This window comes from Notolabrus celidotus, chromosome 3 (genome assembly GCF_009762535.1).
Source record: "Notolabrus celidotus isolate fNotCel1 chromosome 3, fNotCel1.pri, whole genome shotgun sequence".
Classification (NCBI taxonomy): Eukaryota; Metazoa; Chordata; class Actinopteri; order Labriformes; family Labridae; genus Notolabrus; species Notolabrus celidotus.
In genome coordinates, this window is record NC_048274.1 from 18557598 (window position 1) to 18577024 (window position 19427).

The 19427-nt window shown below is 41.6% G+C and overlaps 2 protein-coding genes across 4 annotated transcripts in view; one reads left to right on the top strand and one right to left on the bottom strand.

Moving 5' to 3' along the window:
- Positions 1–215: 215 nt before the first annotated feature.
- On the top strand, positions 216–2703 carry LOC117810686 (homeodomain-interacting protein kinase 1-like). Its single transcript, XM_034680606.1, has 8 exons — positions 216–500; positions 644–835; positions 984–1165; positions 1283–1406; positions 1528–1647; positions 1768–1851; positions 1939–2111; positions 2212–2703. Exons 1-8 carry the CDS (start codon positions 285–287, stop codon positions 2603–2605), a joined length of 1485 nt encoding a protein of 494 aa, XP_034536497.1. The 5' UTR covers positions 216–284; the 3' UTR covers positions 2606–2703.
- A 3562-nt stretch (positions 2704–6265) lies between these two features.
- Positions 6266–19427, bottom strand: part of kif13ba (kinesin family member 13Ba) — a 55959-nt gene continuing 42797 nt past the window's right edge. For 2 of the 3 annotated variants that reach the window (XM_034680189.1, XM_034680188.1), the window contains exons 26-39: positions 19256–19411; positions 19059–19158; positions 18810–18936; positions 18632–18687; positions 18416–18540; positions 18053–18328; positions 17809–17961; positions 17564–17641; positions 17428–17478; positions 17154–17310; positions 16168–16298; positions 15478–15534; positions 13396–13996; positions 6266–12299 (exon numbers count right to left, since the gene is read on the bottom strand). In XM_034680189.1, the coding sequence (XP_034536080.1) occupies positions 12094–12299; positions 13396–13996; positions 15478–15534; positions 16168–16298; positions 17154–17310; positions 17428–17478; positions 17564–17641; positions 17809–17961; positions 18053–18328; positions 18416–18540; positions 18632–18687; positions 18810–18936; positions 19059–19158; positions 19256–19411 (2274 nt within the window). In that variant the 3' untranslated portion in view covers positions 6266–12093. The remainder of the gene's footprint in view (positions 12300–13395; positions 13997–15477; positions 15535–16167; positions 16299–17153; positions 17311–17427; positions 17479–17563; positions 17642–17808; positions 17962–18052; positions 18329–18415; positions 18541–18631; positions 18688–18809; positions 18937–19058; positions 19159–19255; positions 19412–19427) is intronic. The other variant, XM_034680190.1, reaches the window with a different exon arrangement.

Consider the following 19427-nt stretch of genomic DNA (forward strand, 5'->3'; position numbering starts at 1 on the left):
TCTGATAATAACCTTTTAAGTTATATAAGTAGCCCTTTTGTTTGATATAAGGTGGTCGTTAGCATAAAGCGGTATAGCATTAGTGATCATCATGTTAGCTGTAGAAAGTAGCTGTTTGGAATGGAACTGATGTTATGATGGACTCATTATGACAAAACAACTGTAGAATTCCGAGGGGTATAAATAAGACCACCGGTCAGTTAAACATTCACTGCAATACTATTCACTGACCCAGTTAGTTGAAGATCTCCTTGTGGTATATTTGTTTGGAAAACCTTTTAGTTATGTCTCAGAGTTCAGACTCATCCTGCCGTCTGTCGGCAGATACAGACTGTGAGGTGAACGACATCATCATCAACAGCACCAGTTCTTACCTCGTCCAGGACTTCATTGGCAAAGGATGCTTCGGCAAAGTTGCCAAGTCCGTGAATTTATTCACAGGAAAGGACGTAGCTCTTAAGATTGTAACATCTGAGGACAGCAGAGCCTCAAAAAGAGAGGTATAGATCGGTATAGTCTTTTTGAGTGGTCAGACAGGCTAGAAAAGCGCTATATAGGTCAATTTTACAGAATGATGTTTTGAACTTTGTGATATATTTTAAACAGTGTAGTTAACATAGAGTCATTTTATTTTCTGTAACAGCTCAAAATGCTGGAGGCTGTCCGTTGTCTTGACCCAGTCAAGACAAATATCGTTCACTTCTTTGAGACGTTTGAGCACAGAGGTCTGACCTGTCTGGCTTTTGAGAAGCTGGACAGAGACCTGTTCCAGCTTTTGAAGGACAGACATGAGAATCCTCTGTCGCTCAATGAGATAAGACCAATTGCACATCAGGTAAATATTTTGTGGCTAAAGATGAATAAAATAATAAAGTGAAACAGATTTGTACTTCATAAAGAGAACATGCACTTTGCTCCTGTAAAACTCTGCATACTTGTCAGTCGTGTCTGTAAGCCTCTTCATGTCCTCTTTCATCCTGCAGCTGCTGACAGCTTTTGATGCACTCAAAGGAATTGGTGTCATTCATGCTGACCTGAAGTTGGATAACATCATGCTGGTGAACCATCAGAACCAGCCTTTCAGAGTCAAGCTCATTGATTTTGGTCTTTCACTTCACACCAGTGAAGTGAGGCCGGGTCTGATGGCACAGGGTATCGGGTACAGGTAGGGGCATTCTGCAAACTTCATGTTTGTGCAGATGTTTGTTCCAGCTGTGGATGATCAGGCAGAGGTTATTTCAAGCTTTCTGACACATGTATGTGATGATGTACTTTCAAACAGAGCACCTGAAGTCATCCTGGGCCTCCCCTTCACAGAGGCCATTGACATGTGGAGTCTGGGTTGTGTCCTCACAGTCCTGTACCTCTCCTGTCACCTGTTTGGGGTACTCTGTGAGTACCAGCAGGTAAGTGACTCATTACATTGTCAATTGATTGCACAGATGGTGAAATAGTGTTCCATATAAGTCAAAACCCAACCACAGACGTGATGTATCATGGTTATTTATGGTTTATTATCTGTTTTAGATGAGGAACATCGTTGATGTCCTCGGTCAACCAGCTGACCACCTCCTTGATGCCGGCAGCTTCACGAATAAGTTCTTCAAGCTGAACCGGCATTACGACTACCCAAAGTGGTGGCTTAAGGTATTCTGCTTGTCCCTACGCTGTTGCATTATTTCAGCTGTAACTGAACAAGATCTTTTTCTTCAGAATGAGCTTGAAGGACAAAGTATCTGACATGTACTGTATGTTTTGCTCCTGTAGACTCCGATGGAGTACAAGCTGACCACTGGGATTGAGCCAAAAGAATGTGAGAGGGCTCTCAATCATCTGGATGAGATTGTTACAGTAAGTGAGACATTTTAATGAGTGAAGAAAGAGTTAATAATCATTTACTCTGCATAAACTAAGTTTCTGATTTGGTTTCAAATGTAGATCTTTCCAGACATAGAGGAGTTCATAGAGCTAGAGGATAAGAGAGCTTTCCTGAGCCTCTTAAAGTGTCTCCTTCAAACTGACAACGAGCAGAGGATCAGTCCCGACAAGGCCCTGAAGCACCCGTTCATCTCAATGGTGCACCTACAGGAGGAGCTGGACACCAGCGTATAGTAAGTGACTATTGTGCCAGCCAGGTTGCATAGACACTTGCCTTGATGAACACTGACACCCTGAATACTAATCATTACCTGATTTTCATGTTTTTCTCAGTGTTGACGATTCATATGATAAAATGGATCTCAGCCAGAGTAACGACTCTGATGAGGAGCTGAAATTTGACTCTGAACCAGAAGAGCTGAAAGCTGGAGAAACTCCAGCCTGTCTTCCTGCAGATGCTGCAGGATCAGCCTCCCCTGGCACCTGTGACGACACCTCTGATGGTTTTTCAGGAGCTACAGATGCCCCAGCTGAGGACCAATCAGCTGTGAGCTGCTGTGCAGCACAGGTGGACAGTGAGGAGGATAAGGAGGAGCGGAGGTCGGCCACTGATGGGTCAACAGTCAAAGTAGAGACTGCTGAGGTGAAGAGAAGCTCTCTGAGGAGAATCAGGAAGTTCTTCAGCCGGGCCATAAGGACTGTGTTTAGGATCAAAAAGAAAACTTAAACACAACACCTCTGACAGCCTCTGCTTCTGCTACTATTAAAATTGTTGAAATACAGCTTTAACATGTTAAGCTGAAGTCAATAAACAAAAAAATGACATGAATTGTTTGTGACATTTGACTAACTGATGAATTAAAAAACAGATGTTTAAAGTTAAGTGTCACGTGATGAAGAGACATGAAGTGATATTTGTGCTCATTAGTGATGTTCGATATACCGATTTCCTTTCCAATCCGATACTGAGTAAAATTCAGGCTGGTATCAGCGATACCGATCCGATACCGATACTTTGTGCAAATACACCCATTGTGTCTGGTTAATCTAAAAAAAGTAGTGTATTTTGGAGTTATTTATTTATTTATTTATTTATTTATTTATTTAAAACTTGTAAGTATATCGAGGTAGTAGCCTCATTTACAATATAGCCGAGCTAATACAACAACAGAAAAACCAAACAGAGGACACAATCATACAAAATATGTGAAAATGGTGTTTTAATCACAAACAAAAAAGAAAATAAGTAAGACAATAAAACAATTACCATAAATTATTGTTTCATTATGAAGAACTAGTTGTTCCCACCAACCGCGTATCATTTAGACAAGATCTCAATGGTTTAGTCACTTTCACTGTGTTCCTGTTAATTATATACATTGCCTCAAATGATTGAAGTATCAAAAGTATCGATATTTTTTATTTGAGAATCATTTTTAGAGCATAAAGATCTGGTATCGGAAGTATCTAAATTTCAGTATCGATCCGCACATCACTAATGCGCAGTTGTATTGATAAAGAGGAGAGCAGGCACGGCACCTGCAGTTCCGTTACTATGAAAGCGTTTTATGATAAAACCTTTTGGCCTCAATACATATGCCAATGGCTAAAGAACAAGACAGAGTCAAGCGTTGCTTATGCTCTACATGCCACAAGACTGCTGCGTTCTATGATGCTCAACGCAGAGCATCCACCATTCATAATTACGCACAGGTCGCACTGCAGTGTTTCATGTTTGCAGGAACACACTTTTATTTCACATTACAGAGAGCTCACGTCCTTCAAAGATCTCCTCTCTGATATTATCTGACAGAAGTTTGATCCGTGAATATGAGTTTTAATGTGCTGGTTTCATCACGGGCAGCGCCTGCGCTTTGACTGATTATGATGATATGTAAGATAATAACTGAGAACCGGGCATGGCTTTACTCCAAACTTTTCTCATTAACACAGTAAACACATGCAGGTGAGGAAGATGTGATCAGTGTATGAGGCAGCCGGGCAGTGTGTACAGCAGTCTTTATTGAAAGTATAACTACACTCAGTGACTCTGCATAGCGTCAGAAACATTGAAAACGTGACTGTGCTTTACGTCTTCTGGTGTGACTTTGGTTTTACCTCCCTACGAACACGTTGATACGATCCGTTGTGTTTCCTCTACACTTTGGAGAAATGTGACGCTGAGACAAAGCGGATTAAATATTTGATGAACTTTAAATCACGCTTTTATCTTTTAATGACAGCTTATTGGAAACAACTCACCACAGACACACATTCAAATAGAATATGCAGATTTTCGTGATAATGGTGACGTGGGTCTGTTAATGTTATTCAATGAATGAAATGTGTGAAAGACATTCAAATATAATCTGACTTCAGTTCTCCCTCTCACCAACTGCGTCGCCAATTTCCCCCTGCCACTAAAATGTACGCACGCCTGGGTCGGAGTTTGCTTACCGGTAGTTACATTTTCACGTCAAGTTTGTTTTTTGTAAATCACAAACTTGGCTTGAAAACTGGCGTACGCCAATTTCAGGCCCCGTTTTGTGCGTAAGCAACGTTTATAAACGAGACCCCAGGTTTGGCTTGGATGCGACATAAGAGCTGACAGCTCGTGGCACTCAGGTGTGGGTCATACTCAGTGATGGACCTTGACATCCAAACAGCTGATCGGCGTGTATCCGCGCTCATACAGCGGAAGAACACCGGTCTGCGAGGTCCGTCCGAAAATAGTGCCAAAACGAAGGGGGTTTCTGACAGCAAACTGAATAGCTCAATTTAAAAAAAAAAAAAGAAAAAGTCAGTGATGAGTGAAGAAATAAAAGCACATTTAAAAGTGTGTTTTTAAAAGAGATTTAATAAAGGACAAGGATGTGGTTTGCCTGATCTTCTCTGGCAGGTCATTCCAGAGTGATGGGGCCCTGACTGCAAAGGCCTGGTCGCCTCTGGTTTTTAACTTCGCCCATGGGAGTTCCAAGAGGGACCTGCTGAAGGATCTCAGGCAGCAGTTGGGGACATACAGTTTAAGGCATTCACTTAAGTACTCAGGGGCCTGTCCATTTATTGCTTTAAAAGTGAGAGTTAAAATCTTAAAATCAATTCTAAAACCCACAGGCAACCAGTGAAGGGAGGCTAAAATCAGTGTGATGTGTTCCCTTTTATTGGTGTGTGTGTGAGGAGTCTGGCAGCGGCGTTTTGGATTAACTTGGGGTTTTGAGAGGTTGTGTTTGCTTAGGCAGGTGTAGAGTGAGTTGCAATAATCTGATCGGGAAGTGATGACTGTATGGATGACAATTTCTAGGTTATGATGTGAAAGGAAGAGCCTTATCTGAGAGATATTGCGTAGCGGATAGAAACAAGACTGAACTGTGGTTTTGATATGTTGGTTGAAGTGAAGGTCTTTATCAAAGGTGATGCCAAGATTCTTGCAGTGGGGGGAGACAGGGGAACAAAGCTGAAGTGAGGAGAGAATCTGTGAAGAGTGTGGACCTATGAGCTTAATTTCAGATTTGTCTGTGTTGAGTTGGAGGAAATTGTGCGACAGCCATACTTTGACTTCATTCAGACAGGAGTGGAGTGAGGACAGTTGTGAATAGACGGATCAAAGGAGAAGTAGAGCAGAGAGTAAAGAATGGAAATTGATATTGTGACTACAGATTAAATGACCTAGGGCAGTGGTTCTCAAAGTGGGGTCCTGGGACCCCTGAGGGTCCGTGTACCATAGCGCGGGGGTCCGTGAAATAATTAAAATACATTTCTGATAAATTATAAAATTGTGCTGTGTCATTAAAAACAGCATATATACCATTGTTAGGATACCATTTAGTGGCTTGAAGGCTGTTTAATTACTTGAACAGTATAAATGCTGTCATGTTGAATCCATAAGGAATGAAATGACCCTCTGTTTTAAAGTTCACTTATACAAGTGGTATTTACTTGAATTTAAGTCTTTTCTGTGTATCACTATGGAACAGGTCTGAAGTATTTATATTGATAAGTTTTACAATACAAATAGTTCCAAGGGCATCTAAGAGTGCAAATGGTGTAAGCATGTGCTTAATCTATGTTACAATTATGAGGGGGTCCTTGGAAAATGTTCTCACCTGTAAGGGGTCCCTGGCTCCAAAAAGTTTGAGAACAGTAAAAAGCAAAGAACCAAGGATTGACCCCTGAGGAACCCCGTAAAACAATGATTCTGTGGACGATTTGCAATCACTGATACCAACACTAAAAGTCCGATTGTGGAATAAGAATAAAACCAGTCTAAAACAGTGCCAGAGATATAGTCAGCTATCTCTTACCTTACGATCCCCTGAGACACTACATGCTGCATCAGTCTCCAACAACTCTGGTACATCCGTCAGGTATGAACAAAGAACAAATACTCTTTAAATATTCCTCTTTTTTTATTGTTTTCTTACCAGATTACTGTTCAGATGATAAAAAATGAAAATCATAAATGTATCATAATACATGTTTATTCTTTGGATTGCAGCATAGAATTACATAAAATAATTAAATTAATCAAAACCCAAACTTGTGCTCAGATTTGTCTTTTATAAGTCTTAATATGCGCGTATATACACATACATACAAAGAACAACCACTCCAATGGTGCACTCACACGTACAAACAACACATCAAGACAGACCCGCTCCACTCAACAGTAGCAAAAAAGGATGATAATGATTAGTCAGGATGATATAATACTGGTGACCACATTAAACCTTCAGTTCAGTTATTACAAGTTCTTTTCAGCTCAATGTGAGAAAGGTTACAGGGCAGAGGGGGCTTTTATTTTGCAGGAGTAACTTAGCTTATGCCTTAGCAAGCACCAAACCCTCTCCTTTAGCTGCTATTAGCCTTTCATTATTACACAGCCCAGCTCAAATGGCTGCAGGTACCTGTAAAGCAATATTGTATCGACACCAACTGCCCTTAAAATGCACAAAGAAGAGAAACTGTATCTGAATTTTCCCTGGAAAACAGACCCAGAAATGAGCAGTCATCACCTAAAGTTTCAGAAAAAACGTCTGCATTGCTCAACCCAACGGCCTTGTATTGCTAGTGCGTGTGTTTGATTCTGATATTTGAGAACACACAGTTGTGAAGCGGGTTACAGCTCTCTGTCAGCGAAAAGGCCTCAGGGTAGAAGTTGGCAGAACACTCTGGACACACGAGATAGAGAGAGAGGTAGTAAAAGAGGTGAACACTCACTACTGTGGCTGGAAATGTGTAGCCATGCCTTGCAAATGCCAACATTGAGTCAACTGCTTTTCTGAGGGTTACATGTTTCACCCACAAAGATCTGCATGTGGCAGTTTAGTGATCTCACATGTCTTCAGGCATGCTGCTGTAGGTTAACAGAGGGCTGAATTTCCGGTAGTATAAAAGTTCCTGTGTGGATGTTGGACTGACAGCAGCCACCAGGGGGCAACCTTGTCTCCTATTAGTGATGTTCTCATTTAAATTAGATCCCTGTGATGCCTTTCACACCTGATAGCATCTACATCAGATGACCTATTGCTGAGTGGTGTTGATGGAATCAGAGGCAACACTTACCCTGTTATAAAAAGGATCTTTAAGCGGTAAACCTGAACAGATCGTACAGATTTAAAAGCCTCTGCTAAAACCTGTCCTACTCCAGGTTGAAGGCCACGTAAAGGCAGGGGGACATGTTGCTCCAGATTCACATAGGAAATGAAACAGGAGGCAAATGCAACAACGATATGGGAAAATTTCAGAGCAAAATAGAAGCACTTAATGAAAAGAAAGTAAGAGTAATCCTTGGGGGCTAAAGACTAATACAGATAAATATGCAGTCTGAATATGTTTGGACACACATCACACCAATAAACATCAAACTTAGTGTGGTTCTTCTGGTTGATACAGTCACATTAATAACACTGCTGGCTTTGATGAAATGAAGTTACAACACTAAATCCATTCTTAGCACAACAGTAATCACTGACGCTAGTTTTCTATTTGTACACTTTCTTCTTGAAATGGCTCTGAGGATCATGTGCCTCACTCGGCCCATTAGCTACATTTTCTTTTTTTTCTGTCTTATATCACACTTGATATATTAAATACATGTATTTGCTGAGTTTTATAACGGGGCTGTATTAAGAAAGTCCCCAACACACACTGTGTTTGAGCTTTGCTCTGCTGTCTGACAGGGTAACAGCGCCATGTTTAGTAAATGTTCATCTTTTTACCCAAAAGCTAGTTGAGCAATGAGTGAAGGAACATATAGTTCATGAATATTGATCCAAATAATTTTACATAAAAGCAGAAAAAAAAAAACTGTACAGTTTAAACAACAGCAGAGAGCAATGATATAAAGATATATATTAAAAACCGTGTACTTTCTTCCTAAATATACAAGCTATCCAGAATGAAGTCGTCCATTCCCTCTGGAGGCTTTTGTGCAAATGAACTGAAGCGTTGATATGAAAACAGTGTGTGAGGAGGATACATGATCACATGGTTTCTGAGGCACAACAACATAAAGGGACATCCAGAAGCCTGAAGTGATCTCAACCCCCTTTAAACCGTGTCCCGAGCCCAGACTAGGATGGGAAAGTACAGCAGCCACAGACACTGAGAGCTACAAAACATCAGGACAAGGTTTTATTTCCCAGTTTAGAGAATGATAAGGACAGTGGCAGCTGGGGATCGTTTCCCATCTTAGTAGGGACTCACAGACACAACTGAATCAAAATCCACCCAACATTCACACACACACACTAACACACACAAACTCTGTACACTAACACACAGACGAGAAAACATAACTCCCTTCCTTCATTACCACATAACTGTTTTGAAACCTGCAAATCACCTCACAACCTGCCAACCAATCACATAACAGACAGCCACCATAGTAACCAGCTGAACCAACCAGAGGACTCCAGTGTCCCAGCTCGAGTCCAAATAATAAATAAACAGATAAAAACTAGACTATGCTGATGTATTGTTCACCTTATAACTCTCTGTCTTAAAAAAGGAATGCAGGAGGAATTTTCACACAGAAAATAATCCAGTCTTTCCTTCTACATCTTCAAGGCTCCCATAACAAAGTGCCTCTCGTATACGAATTGTACTGCTTCATATTGAAATATATTGGCCACTTAACCAAAGCGCTTACACAACAGATCAATCTGGGATTAAAAAAAAGTCCAATCATTTAGAGAAAAAGAGATAAATCAATCAAGTTATTTTACAGGTTAATTTACAATGCTTATAGCAGCAATTTTCATTGAATCATTTGTGCAATACTTATCAAAATAAAAAGGCTTTTTCAATTTTCATGCGATAAATGCATGTGTACAAGCATTTAAATATAAATAGTTAATTCACGCCTCTGCAATTAAGGTGACGCAAGATGTAAAGAAATAAAGAACATATGATCCATTAGATAAAGGTATTTGGACATACTGAGTGCATCTACATGCACAGTTTTTCACGTTTTAATACGCATACATTTTTAAATCATCTCATCTGAAATCTGGAAAGACTCCTCCTATCTAAGGATACAATGGATACAGAAACAGGCATCAATAACATGTCAACTCAAATAGTCAGGGCTGTCCTCACAAGGATATGAAGATAGCTCAGCTTGTAGATGAGACACTCATGATAACATCCCCAATCAGATCACACCTAAAGCTCACACGATGGGACAACATTAGGACCACACAGACACTTTACACCGACCTCTGTCTGATGAGTTCACACACAAGTTATTGGTCCTAAAAAGCCACCAAATCAGCAAAGAGCCTTTCCCACACAAGTCAGATTTGAATCAGCAGTAGATGAGATGTCATGATTTTTAGCACGCATCATTCTGGGTCAGGCTCCAGAAACACTAAAGCCTTCATCTCCCATAATGCAACTGTTGTTGTTACACCTTTTTAGTGCGATATATTCCCAAGTTTATTATTACTATGGCAAGCTCTTGTAACATCCAATCAGAACACGCTTTTATCAAGTATCATGTTGCCTCTGATTAACGATTCTTACTAGTCAGAATGTTAAGAAATCCACAGCATCATTCTTGTTATCAATAAGAAGGCAGTGGGTCCATCCTTACCACACAACTACCAACGTCACTGAGCTTCAGCTACTGGATACTGTATCTGAAGCTACATACTACTGGAGCTTCACCGCTGCACAGAAACTGCACGTTGTGGGTTTTGCTGAAAGGAACAGAAATCTTCACACAGAAAGAAAGGTTAGAACATTTTCCTTCTGGAGCATCCCCAGAAATCAACTGCTTCTTACATACTGGTGCCACTTTTAAATGACGTATATTCTGGATTTGACAAAGAAGGCCAGTGTAAAGTGTCCCAGCCTCTCTGAAATGATGGAGTTATGTTCAATTAAAACCCCATTTAAAAACAGTCTACCAGATCATCTAGTGTTTTTTCTTCAACATTTATGCCAGGAATCAATTTGATCAATACTTTCAGTGAAATGTTCTCTTCTGTTTGCAGTCATTAAAAAAAAATCTAGAAACTCTTAAAACAGAACAAATGCACAGAAGCATATCAGTTCTTCCCTGAAGCCTGAAATGACCATGGTAACTTCTGCATGTCCTTTTCACTTTCTATTCCTCAACACATACTCATAGCAACCCACCAACACAACTCTGAAGTTCTACTCTAACAGCGCCTCCTGGTGTCTACACGTCCATCAATCAGACATCACAGATATCCCACTTAGCTGGAGGACATACTTTAACCTCACATTACTAGTTAGTCTGTCTTTCTTTCTGTCTTCGTGCACCATGACCACAGACTCATTCTGCTGACATACAGAACCTTCTCCATTGTCCCCTGTGCAAAATCAACTTTTAAAGCCTCCAAATTAAAAAATAAACTTGCTCCCATAGTGGCTTTGTCCAACAAGGGCACAACCTTTCCTGTGTTACACATTTACAATCTTTAACAACAACACGACTACGACAATATGAACTTTTCTGTGCACAAAAGGCATCTCTGTACAACATTTACAAACACACACAGACACAGATACAAACACCAACACACACAACCTCCTTCCTTCCCGCTCTGCAGTCCCTGAGATCACCTCAAACTTTGCACAAGGCTTTCTCTTAAACACAACACAACTCAGAAATTAAATATAAAGAAACACAAATGCAAACCTAGCCATGGCGAAGGCACATTCTGGGAGGAACTCTTCAAGAGAAAGAAAAGAAGTCAGAGAGGAGGGGACGAGTCTTACACAGCGAGTCCAAGTATCAGTCTGTAGATGAGACCAGGAGAGTTGCAGCCAGAGCAGAGGATTCTGGGATGTTGAGTCTCACAGATACAAGGTTAAGAGGTATATCCAGGGATGCAAAGACATCGCAGGTGAAAATCTCTGTATGACCATCATACTTTCAGCTTAAAATGTGTCAAAAAAACCAAACATTATCTTTCTCTTACTTATAAAGAACAGGAAGCACATGTTGATAGCGGTGCTTAACTGGAGGATATAAAAGTAACAAAAAAAAAAAAGACAGTACTGTAATTTTGCTTATTAATCTTGCTGAAAAGTACTAGTCTTTTTTTCTAAGATTAAAAATAAGAAATAATTTATCTTTCCAAAAAAAGGAAAAGACAGAAGTATCAAATAAATCTGTCAGCCAGCAAACTATAGAGAATTATTTTGGCTTTTCACCTTAAAAAATGTCATTCATGAAATGATCACTTCTTGCCTTGGTACGTTTATATGCAGAAAAGGTACAAAAAGCAACTCGTGCTTAAATGTGCCTTTGTTTGCATCCCTGTATATTACCCAAGAAGCACCTCATCTAGTCTTTAGCATCCATCCCAAACCCTCTCAAGAGCTCCGACTCACCATTCATTGGCTTCTGTTCACTCACAGCAGTGTTTCATTGACCGCCATTCATTATCATAATTTTCCCATGATTGAAGTCCTTCCATGGACTCCTAGAAACTGTGCATAGTCCGTCATCCACCAACTTGCATTCTCTCTGAATGGTCTCCTCACTGTCTTTATTTGTATCCATTAACTGTGAATGGATGTAGTGAGTAGTGTAGTTTAGTCTAAAAGAGGGCAGGCAGGCAGGCAGTCTGTCAGTTCGGATGTGTGAGCCTGTTGCATAGCTGGGAGGAAAAGATGAGAGGACAAGAACAAGAACTGTGGGGAGTTCATCTCTCCCTTTCAAGTCCTAGTAATCCTGTCTCAACTGCTCCAGGATTTGCGGTTCTCTGCCCGACGGGCAACAATGGCTTCTCCTCGCAGAACAGGGACATGAGCGGGAGCAGAGAAGTCCCCCGTGCGTCTAGTGGTCCTATCGCGCAAGGTTAGGCGGTCTGGGCGAACCAGGACTCCATAACCCGGTTTACAGTTGAAATATCTGTGAACTCCGACTGAACCGTCATTTTTACCTGAAGGGAGAAAATAGAAAGTCATCACCACCAATCAGAGGTCATCATACTTCACAGCCAAAGGCAGACTGAGAAATAAGATCATAAAACACTTTACTTTGTAACATCAAATCTAATATTTCAGTTGGTTTAAACATTGAAAAAAATGGTAGAGACAGATCCACAGGTAGTTGTTAAATATAATTGATTATTATTGAATAATATCAAATCTAATCAGTTTCACAAGTCAGATTTTCCACTAAATACATAAAACAAAAGCAGAGAGAAAATGCAATAAAACTGAAGTGTAGAGACTAACTAGTTGGATTGTCACAGTTTTTATGGCCTAAAATGTACTGAATGAAAATATTGTAAATGAATGTAACAACATCTTGGTAACCTGTGAGTCAAATGACCACTCATTTTCCAGCTTGACCTTTTGTGGTCTTACGTTAATTATGCTTTCTACTAAAGTCCTGTCCTGTGCTAATATAACAGTACTACATACTATATACTACAGTAAGGACATTTTGTAAATAATCAAGGCCTTTAATAACTTTATAGCTTTATGTATCATCAACATTACAAACCAAGGTTCTTGTGAATCTGCCATGGACCTCCAACTGATACAACTATTACTGTAAAATCATTTTTGTGAGCTGATTGACTCCAACTGCTGTAATTAACGTTATCAGTCCCCCCATATCCTTATTAGAATTAGTAATGTAAATGTTATCAGTGTATTGAATCTGTTTTATCTGTTGCAGATGATGCCCTGTTTGTTTCTCTCTATCCATCTCTATCCTCTTCCTGTATCTCCTGAGCCAATCACAGTTACAGATGACTGTTCAACATGAATCTGGTTCTGTTTGAGGTTTCTGCCTTTTAAAACCATTTTTTTTTCTTGCAACTGTTTCAAAATAAAGAATAATGAACTCCTGTTGGGTGTCTGTCAACATCTTAACAAAAGAGTTCAGTTTAGATCTCTTCTTCTGTGTGTTCTGAGATCACTCTTGCCTGATTCTGTGCTATTCAAGCCAAAATGGGATGGAATGACGGTGGTGTTTCATATAGTGTATGTGATACAGGCGAACTGACTCGACAACTGTGTACCTACCTACAGGAGTGTCCAGCTCCACCCCCACCCACACTCCATCAGCAAACTGTGTCACTCCCACATAGCGCACCGTCCCGGCTTTATTGCTTCCTACTGTAACATACGCCCCGTCCGTCAGCCAATCAGGTAGTGTGCTTTCTTGGCTGCGCTCTTCATCGTCCACAAAGATTTCCAGCCTCTCAAAGCCTTCACCTCCATCTCCTCCATCTCCTCCTCCTGAGTTGACCAGCTTGTGTTCAGAGAAGCTGTTTTCCGCAGTGACGTTGTTGTGGTTGGCAGAGCTGTTAGACGCAGGTGAAGTGATGGCTGCCACCTTGGCACCAAACTGAGAAGAAGAGGTCACAACATCGTTCCTGTCAGCACCCTGCTGCTGGGGATTTGTCGGTAACGTAGTCTCAGTAGAAAGGAGGGAAGAAGAAGAGGACGAGGGTTGGAGGACGTCAGACAGGGTGACCGTAGAAACACTACTGGAGAAGTAGCCGCTTGATGACTGGCTGAGGGGGCTGAGGGGGGTGATGTCATGCGGGTCATGCACAGGAAGAGGAGGGACTTCTGGGAACTCGGACCGTCTGTCTTTGGTCGGGGGCCGTAGAAGAGCGGTCTACAGGAAACCAACAGTTGCCATGGGAACAGACGAACAGGCCAGGGCATGCAGACAAGGCAAAACAACAAAAGAATAATCAGCAATAATAATCAACTTTCTGACACAGTCACCCTCTGATCAAAGAAGGGCTGTAAAGTGGAAAAATAACCTTTTGACTAAACTCAATTCTGATGGGTTAATGTGCACCAGGAATAAACTGTGTTGGACCATTTCATCACAAAGTCTCCCTTTAATGTAATTTTACTCATCATAGCCTTGTACTGTGTATTATGTTTGATGATCAGCTGCTCATTGTTTGCTGTAAACCCTGTTGACTGTGCTGTTGTCTGCCTCAGCCAGGACACTCTTAAAAATAGATTATTGATCTCACTGAGTTTCTGCTGGATAAAAAAAGATTAATGAAAATAAAAGATATAACATACAACCGGCTGGTACATTTATCTTACCACAAACTGCATTGGACAATCAACTGGGACCAGATTGACAAAAACAATGACACTAGCACTTAAATAGGGCACTGTGCCAACAACAATATGTTCCCTCATCATGTTGAGTTCTAGTCCGCGCATTTATGCTTCAGGGAAGCTGAAAAACCACCAGAGATGCAATTATGATGTCATCAGGGCAATCTGTGCTTAACTTTGTAGACTTGACATGTCATCAACTCAGTAATTTAATATGATGGGCTGCATTGCCGTAAATATAGCTTCTTATCTTCCTGCAGTGGTCAGACTCTATACCCAATAATAATTACATCACCAAAACGGACTTAAGTGCAATATTTCCCCAATCCAGTTCATCCTTCTCTTCTTACATGTGCAATACGTCTTTCTTGACAATGCACTCTTCGAGCCCTGTGATTGGTCCGCTGGGTAGCATTGTATCCCCTGCATTTACATCTTTTCCAGCACCTCTGCCTGAACTGATTCAACAGCAGTACATTCAATCTCCATTTTCTCCTTTCTTTTTGTCTTTGCATTAACTGCAGTGTGATAAACTGCTGCTCAACATTTATCAGCTCCAACTCCAACATATTACCATTGGATTCATTCCCCTTGCTCACCTGTGCACAAAAAATCTGAGAATGTGGCGAGACCAGAAACTGGCGATATGATGAGCATAAAAATTACACTGCTAACTGGCATTACGATAGATTGTTGCAGAGCGACGCTAACACTCAAAAGGCAAAGTGTGTAATGCTCACACCTGGGTTGGCCACTACGCCATAGCTGCAGTGTAGAGTCAACACAGAAGTATAAAGCAGGCTTTAGAAAGTTATATGCTGGGAGTAACTTCAAAGTGGAGTTTGGGCTGATGTTGCACACCTTAAACGTGAAACCTTCCTTTAAGATTAAAAAAATTGAGGTGGTTTCACAATATTCAAGAGTTTCATGGGTGTGACAAAGTGGAAAGCCATTTTGGTTAAATCCAATGTATGACAACTGAAAAGGAAAGGTGGACAGGGGCTCAAATCTCACCGTTTCAGTCTTGCCTTTGTTGTCCTCTCCTCCTGATGTCATGATGCGAGGGACATGCTGGTGAGGGATCACAGACATGGTGAGGACAAGGAAACAAGACCATTCATGAATCTGAGTTCACTTGGTTTGCTTTTAGTTCCAACAACATTAACTGTGTAGAAGATGGATGACATGAACAAAACATCAGGAGCTCCCCCCACTGGCTGGCTTCAGTAGTGCTACTAAGGTGTGCCTCCAACCTTGTTAATAGATGGGACTTGAGTAAAACTACAGAATTAAAATAAACATCAAATAAAATAGTTAGTTTTGTTTAGGCGTTCATTTGTCAAAGTTTAGTTTGGATTGGATTGGATTTGTAAATTGATACTAAAAAGAAGGGTGTTAAGAGCAAATGTGACAAACAAGAGTCACTGAACTTTCCATAACTGAAAGTGTCTGCTTCAAATCAACACAAGAGTCTTCTGTTTAGGCTGAACCCACCTGATGGATCTTTGCTGTTAGATCAGTGTTTTGGTTAGAAGGAGAGGTGTGATGTGAAACTGTGTGCGTTGTCCATCTTTAAATACAGTCAATGTGAAACACTTCTTTAATCCTTGAGCTTGGCTGACTGAATCCCTCCTTACTTACCGTACACACAGTTTAAGTACTTAAAAGAGTGATCAAGGGGCTTCACCAACAGTCTTTGCTCACCTGCTGGTTGTGCGGTGAAGGTCTCAGCTCCTTCTTCTCGTCTCGTGCTGGAAACAGTGACTTTAGCAGTTTGGGCATCGGGGGGACCAGTGCTTTAACTGAAAGATAAGAGGCAGCAAGTCCTGAACGACCTGGGGGAGGGAGATGAGGAAAAAGAAAGAGGAGGCAGGAGAAAGGAAGGAAGCAAGGAAGGAGGAGCAGGTTTGGGAGGTAGAGGAGTTGCGAAAGATTAAGACAGGAAGTTGAAAGCGAGTCCAGAAAATGGCCTAAAAAACCCCAACACAGAGACAGACTGACAGTGGAAGATATCAGCTGGCCTAAGACCACAGAGACACAGATGTTTGCTTCAGCTATGACATCATGATAACTAAACACTCTAATCACTGGAGTGTGGAACAGAAATATAAAACATCATTAATTCTGTTCATCAAACAGAATTAATCTAAAAGCACATTACATTAAAATGAGCGAGAAGTCACACCACAGATTGATCAGATCAGATCAATTCACCAGACACTGAAAAAGGTTTGCTGATGAAGATGAGGAGAGATGACAGAGAAGGTCACGTGGCGTTTAAGTAGGCAGGTTACAGAAATGGATTTAGAAAACACTGACAGCAAACAATATGATCGGAGACGTTCCCTCTGCAGGGAAGGACGGGAACAAAGTGGAGACCCAGCATTTAAAAATGCAAACAATGACGCGTGGGATGGTGTAGTAAACTACTGTATTCTGACAACATCAAACACAAGGACAAACGATGGAAGAGGAGGGGGAAGCAAGGAAAGAAGGACAGAGTTGCATGATTAAAGATTATGAGATAGGAGAACAGCAGAAATGTATCAAATGGTTCTGCAAGAAAAAGACAAGCGAATGTAAGAACTGGTGGGGGGGAGTAAGAGGTGGGTGCTAGAAGGAGAAGTGATGTTATAGAAGAGTGGAGAAGAGAGTGAAGGTGAAAGAGAGGATGAAGTTGTGAGGTTTACCTTGCTCAGGTTCCTGGTTCTGGGGAGGCGTCATGCCAAAGGGAGTTGGGGACTGAGAAGGGGAGGTGGAGTAGGTGGAAGGGGAGGAGGCGGGCCGGGGGAGGGTGCGTTGAAATTGAGAGGGCATAAAGATGTCTTGCTGACTTTCCCATCGACCCTGAGGAACAGGGAAAGAGAAAAAACGGCTAAGAAATCGAGAAATATGTTATAATAGTAAAAATATGTGCACTTTGGTTCATGAACATGTAGATAAGAAGAGTAAAACCTGCTTTACCTTGTCATCCAGCAGGCAGGTTGTAGACAGGTCTTGTCTACTTCCAGACAGCTGAGGAAGGACAGTGAGGGAATTCATGAGAGATTGTTTGTTGTGATAAATTGCACAGTATAGATGCGTTGTAGTTGTATTTTACCCTGTGGACTGAAGGAGAACTTATGCTTCTTCTGTTTCCCCTCCCTCTGCTTGTCAGTTGCTCCTTTACTGCCACTTCCTGAAACACAAACATGTTTCCAAGATTTAAGAAAAAACACAAAGAACTAGGTCAAAGACGAAAAACAAAGGAAGCTTGGAGAAATTTTGTGATTTATCCTCTAGGCTGAGGTTTTAATGTCACATATTTTACTGATCATTAATCTTTTTTTTTCTTTCTTGGTCTACCTGTCTGAGTCTATCCAGGGTCAGGATGTTCTCCAGACTGAGAACACTGCGGAGGTATTTCTCAATAGCAGCCTCGTCATCACCGGTCTGACTGTTGTGTGCGCTGGCAGCAAGACGGGCCAGCATCTCCCTGTCCTCAGATCCAGGGGCATCCTAACATAACAGAGCAACAAGATTTCTATTAAATGATCCATCCCGCTGAGCTGTTTTTGATAGGAATGTCAGATATTTTCTCCGTTCTTACCCCGGGGATGTTCGAGACAACCTCAAAGGTGACTCCACAGCCAGGGATGGTGCTGCGTGTGGACATCCTCCTCAGGAAGTTGTGTGCGAAACCTTGGCGGCCTGGGTTAACGTTGACACAGATCCTTTTTCGCAAGACCAGCTGCATGTCTGCAGGATGACTGAGCTGAACCACTACCCGAATCGTCAGGTACACACGCTGCTCCGGCCATGCCCCACCACGACTGAGCTGTGGACATTCGTGGACGGTGGAGTCCCATGATGCCTCTGCTTTCACCTGCAGGGTCAAAAATCCCAGTAAGTTAATGAAAAGGTTCTCTAAATGGGGCAGCAAAAAAAAAAGTTCATGCTAGTCCTACGTCACCTCTCCATCGTAGTGTTTGACGATCTGCAGGTCAAAGAAGTCATCCTCATCCTCCCCGCTCAGGGTGGCGTCCCAGCCTCCAGCTTCAGGAACCTCAAACTGATCTTGAGAGCTGAGGTCATCAGCTAGGAAAATAAAATACAGAACACTAAAAGTTAGTTTACAGGGGGAAAAAAGGGAACAAGAAATATGTTATCTTGCGAATAACTGACATACGTTTGAGGTTCAGGAAGAGGACGGGAGTATGATTCTCCATGCCTGGCAGAGGAACCCTGAGAACAAATGTGCAATAAACATCGTTATCAAAATGTATAGGTGATATAACAAAAGCAGAGAAAATCACAAGGAAATATGAAAAGTAAAGGAGACAAACACATCCTTTCATGTGAATTACCATTCAGCTGGTGCTCCAGGAATACCACTGCCAGCAGAGGGCACCATGACAGCATTTCTCTCCTCCGTCAGAGTCAAGCGCCACTCCAACAGCTGAGCCTCCCTCTCCACATCATCCTCTGTCTTTTCTGTGTATACCACAACAATAAAAAAACAAGTTGAGGACAACTCTAGGATAACAAAAACACTGTGCGGTCCTTCACATTTGTTTGTGTTTGTATTTTTATTCTGGATTGTTTTTGTGCTTTACCTGCTTTGCTGACCAGGCTCTGCAGGTGCTGGTCCAAGTATTCTTGTCTCTTGGTGAGAGCAGATAACCACTGCCGCCGCAATCGTTCCAGGTCTCTTTCCTTTACGACAAAGCAGTGAATTGATCAGTTATGGCTTAGGGTTCCCTCCAGGTACTGTTTAAGTCTACAATGAAGAAGCTGGATCTACACGGTTTACCTGATAACTATCCATCTCATCTACTTCCTGGTTCGCTGTCGTGTTCCTGATCTCGACACACCCCACTGACACGGCAAGCAATATTTCTGCTATCAGAGGCATAGTGCCAGAGTCCTGAACTGAACGCACATCCACCTGGATCCGCCTCGACTGACCCTGAAGACGAAAAAGG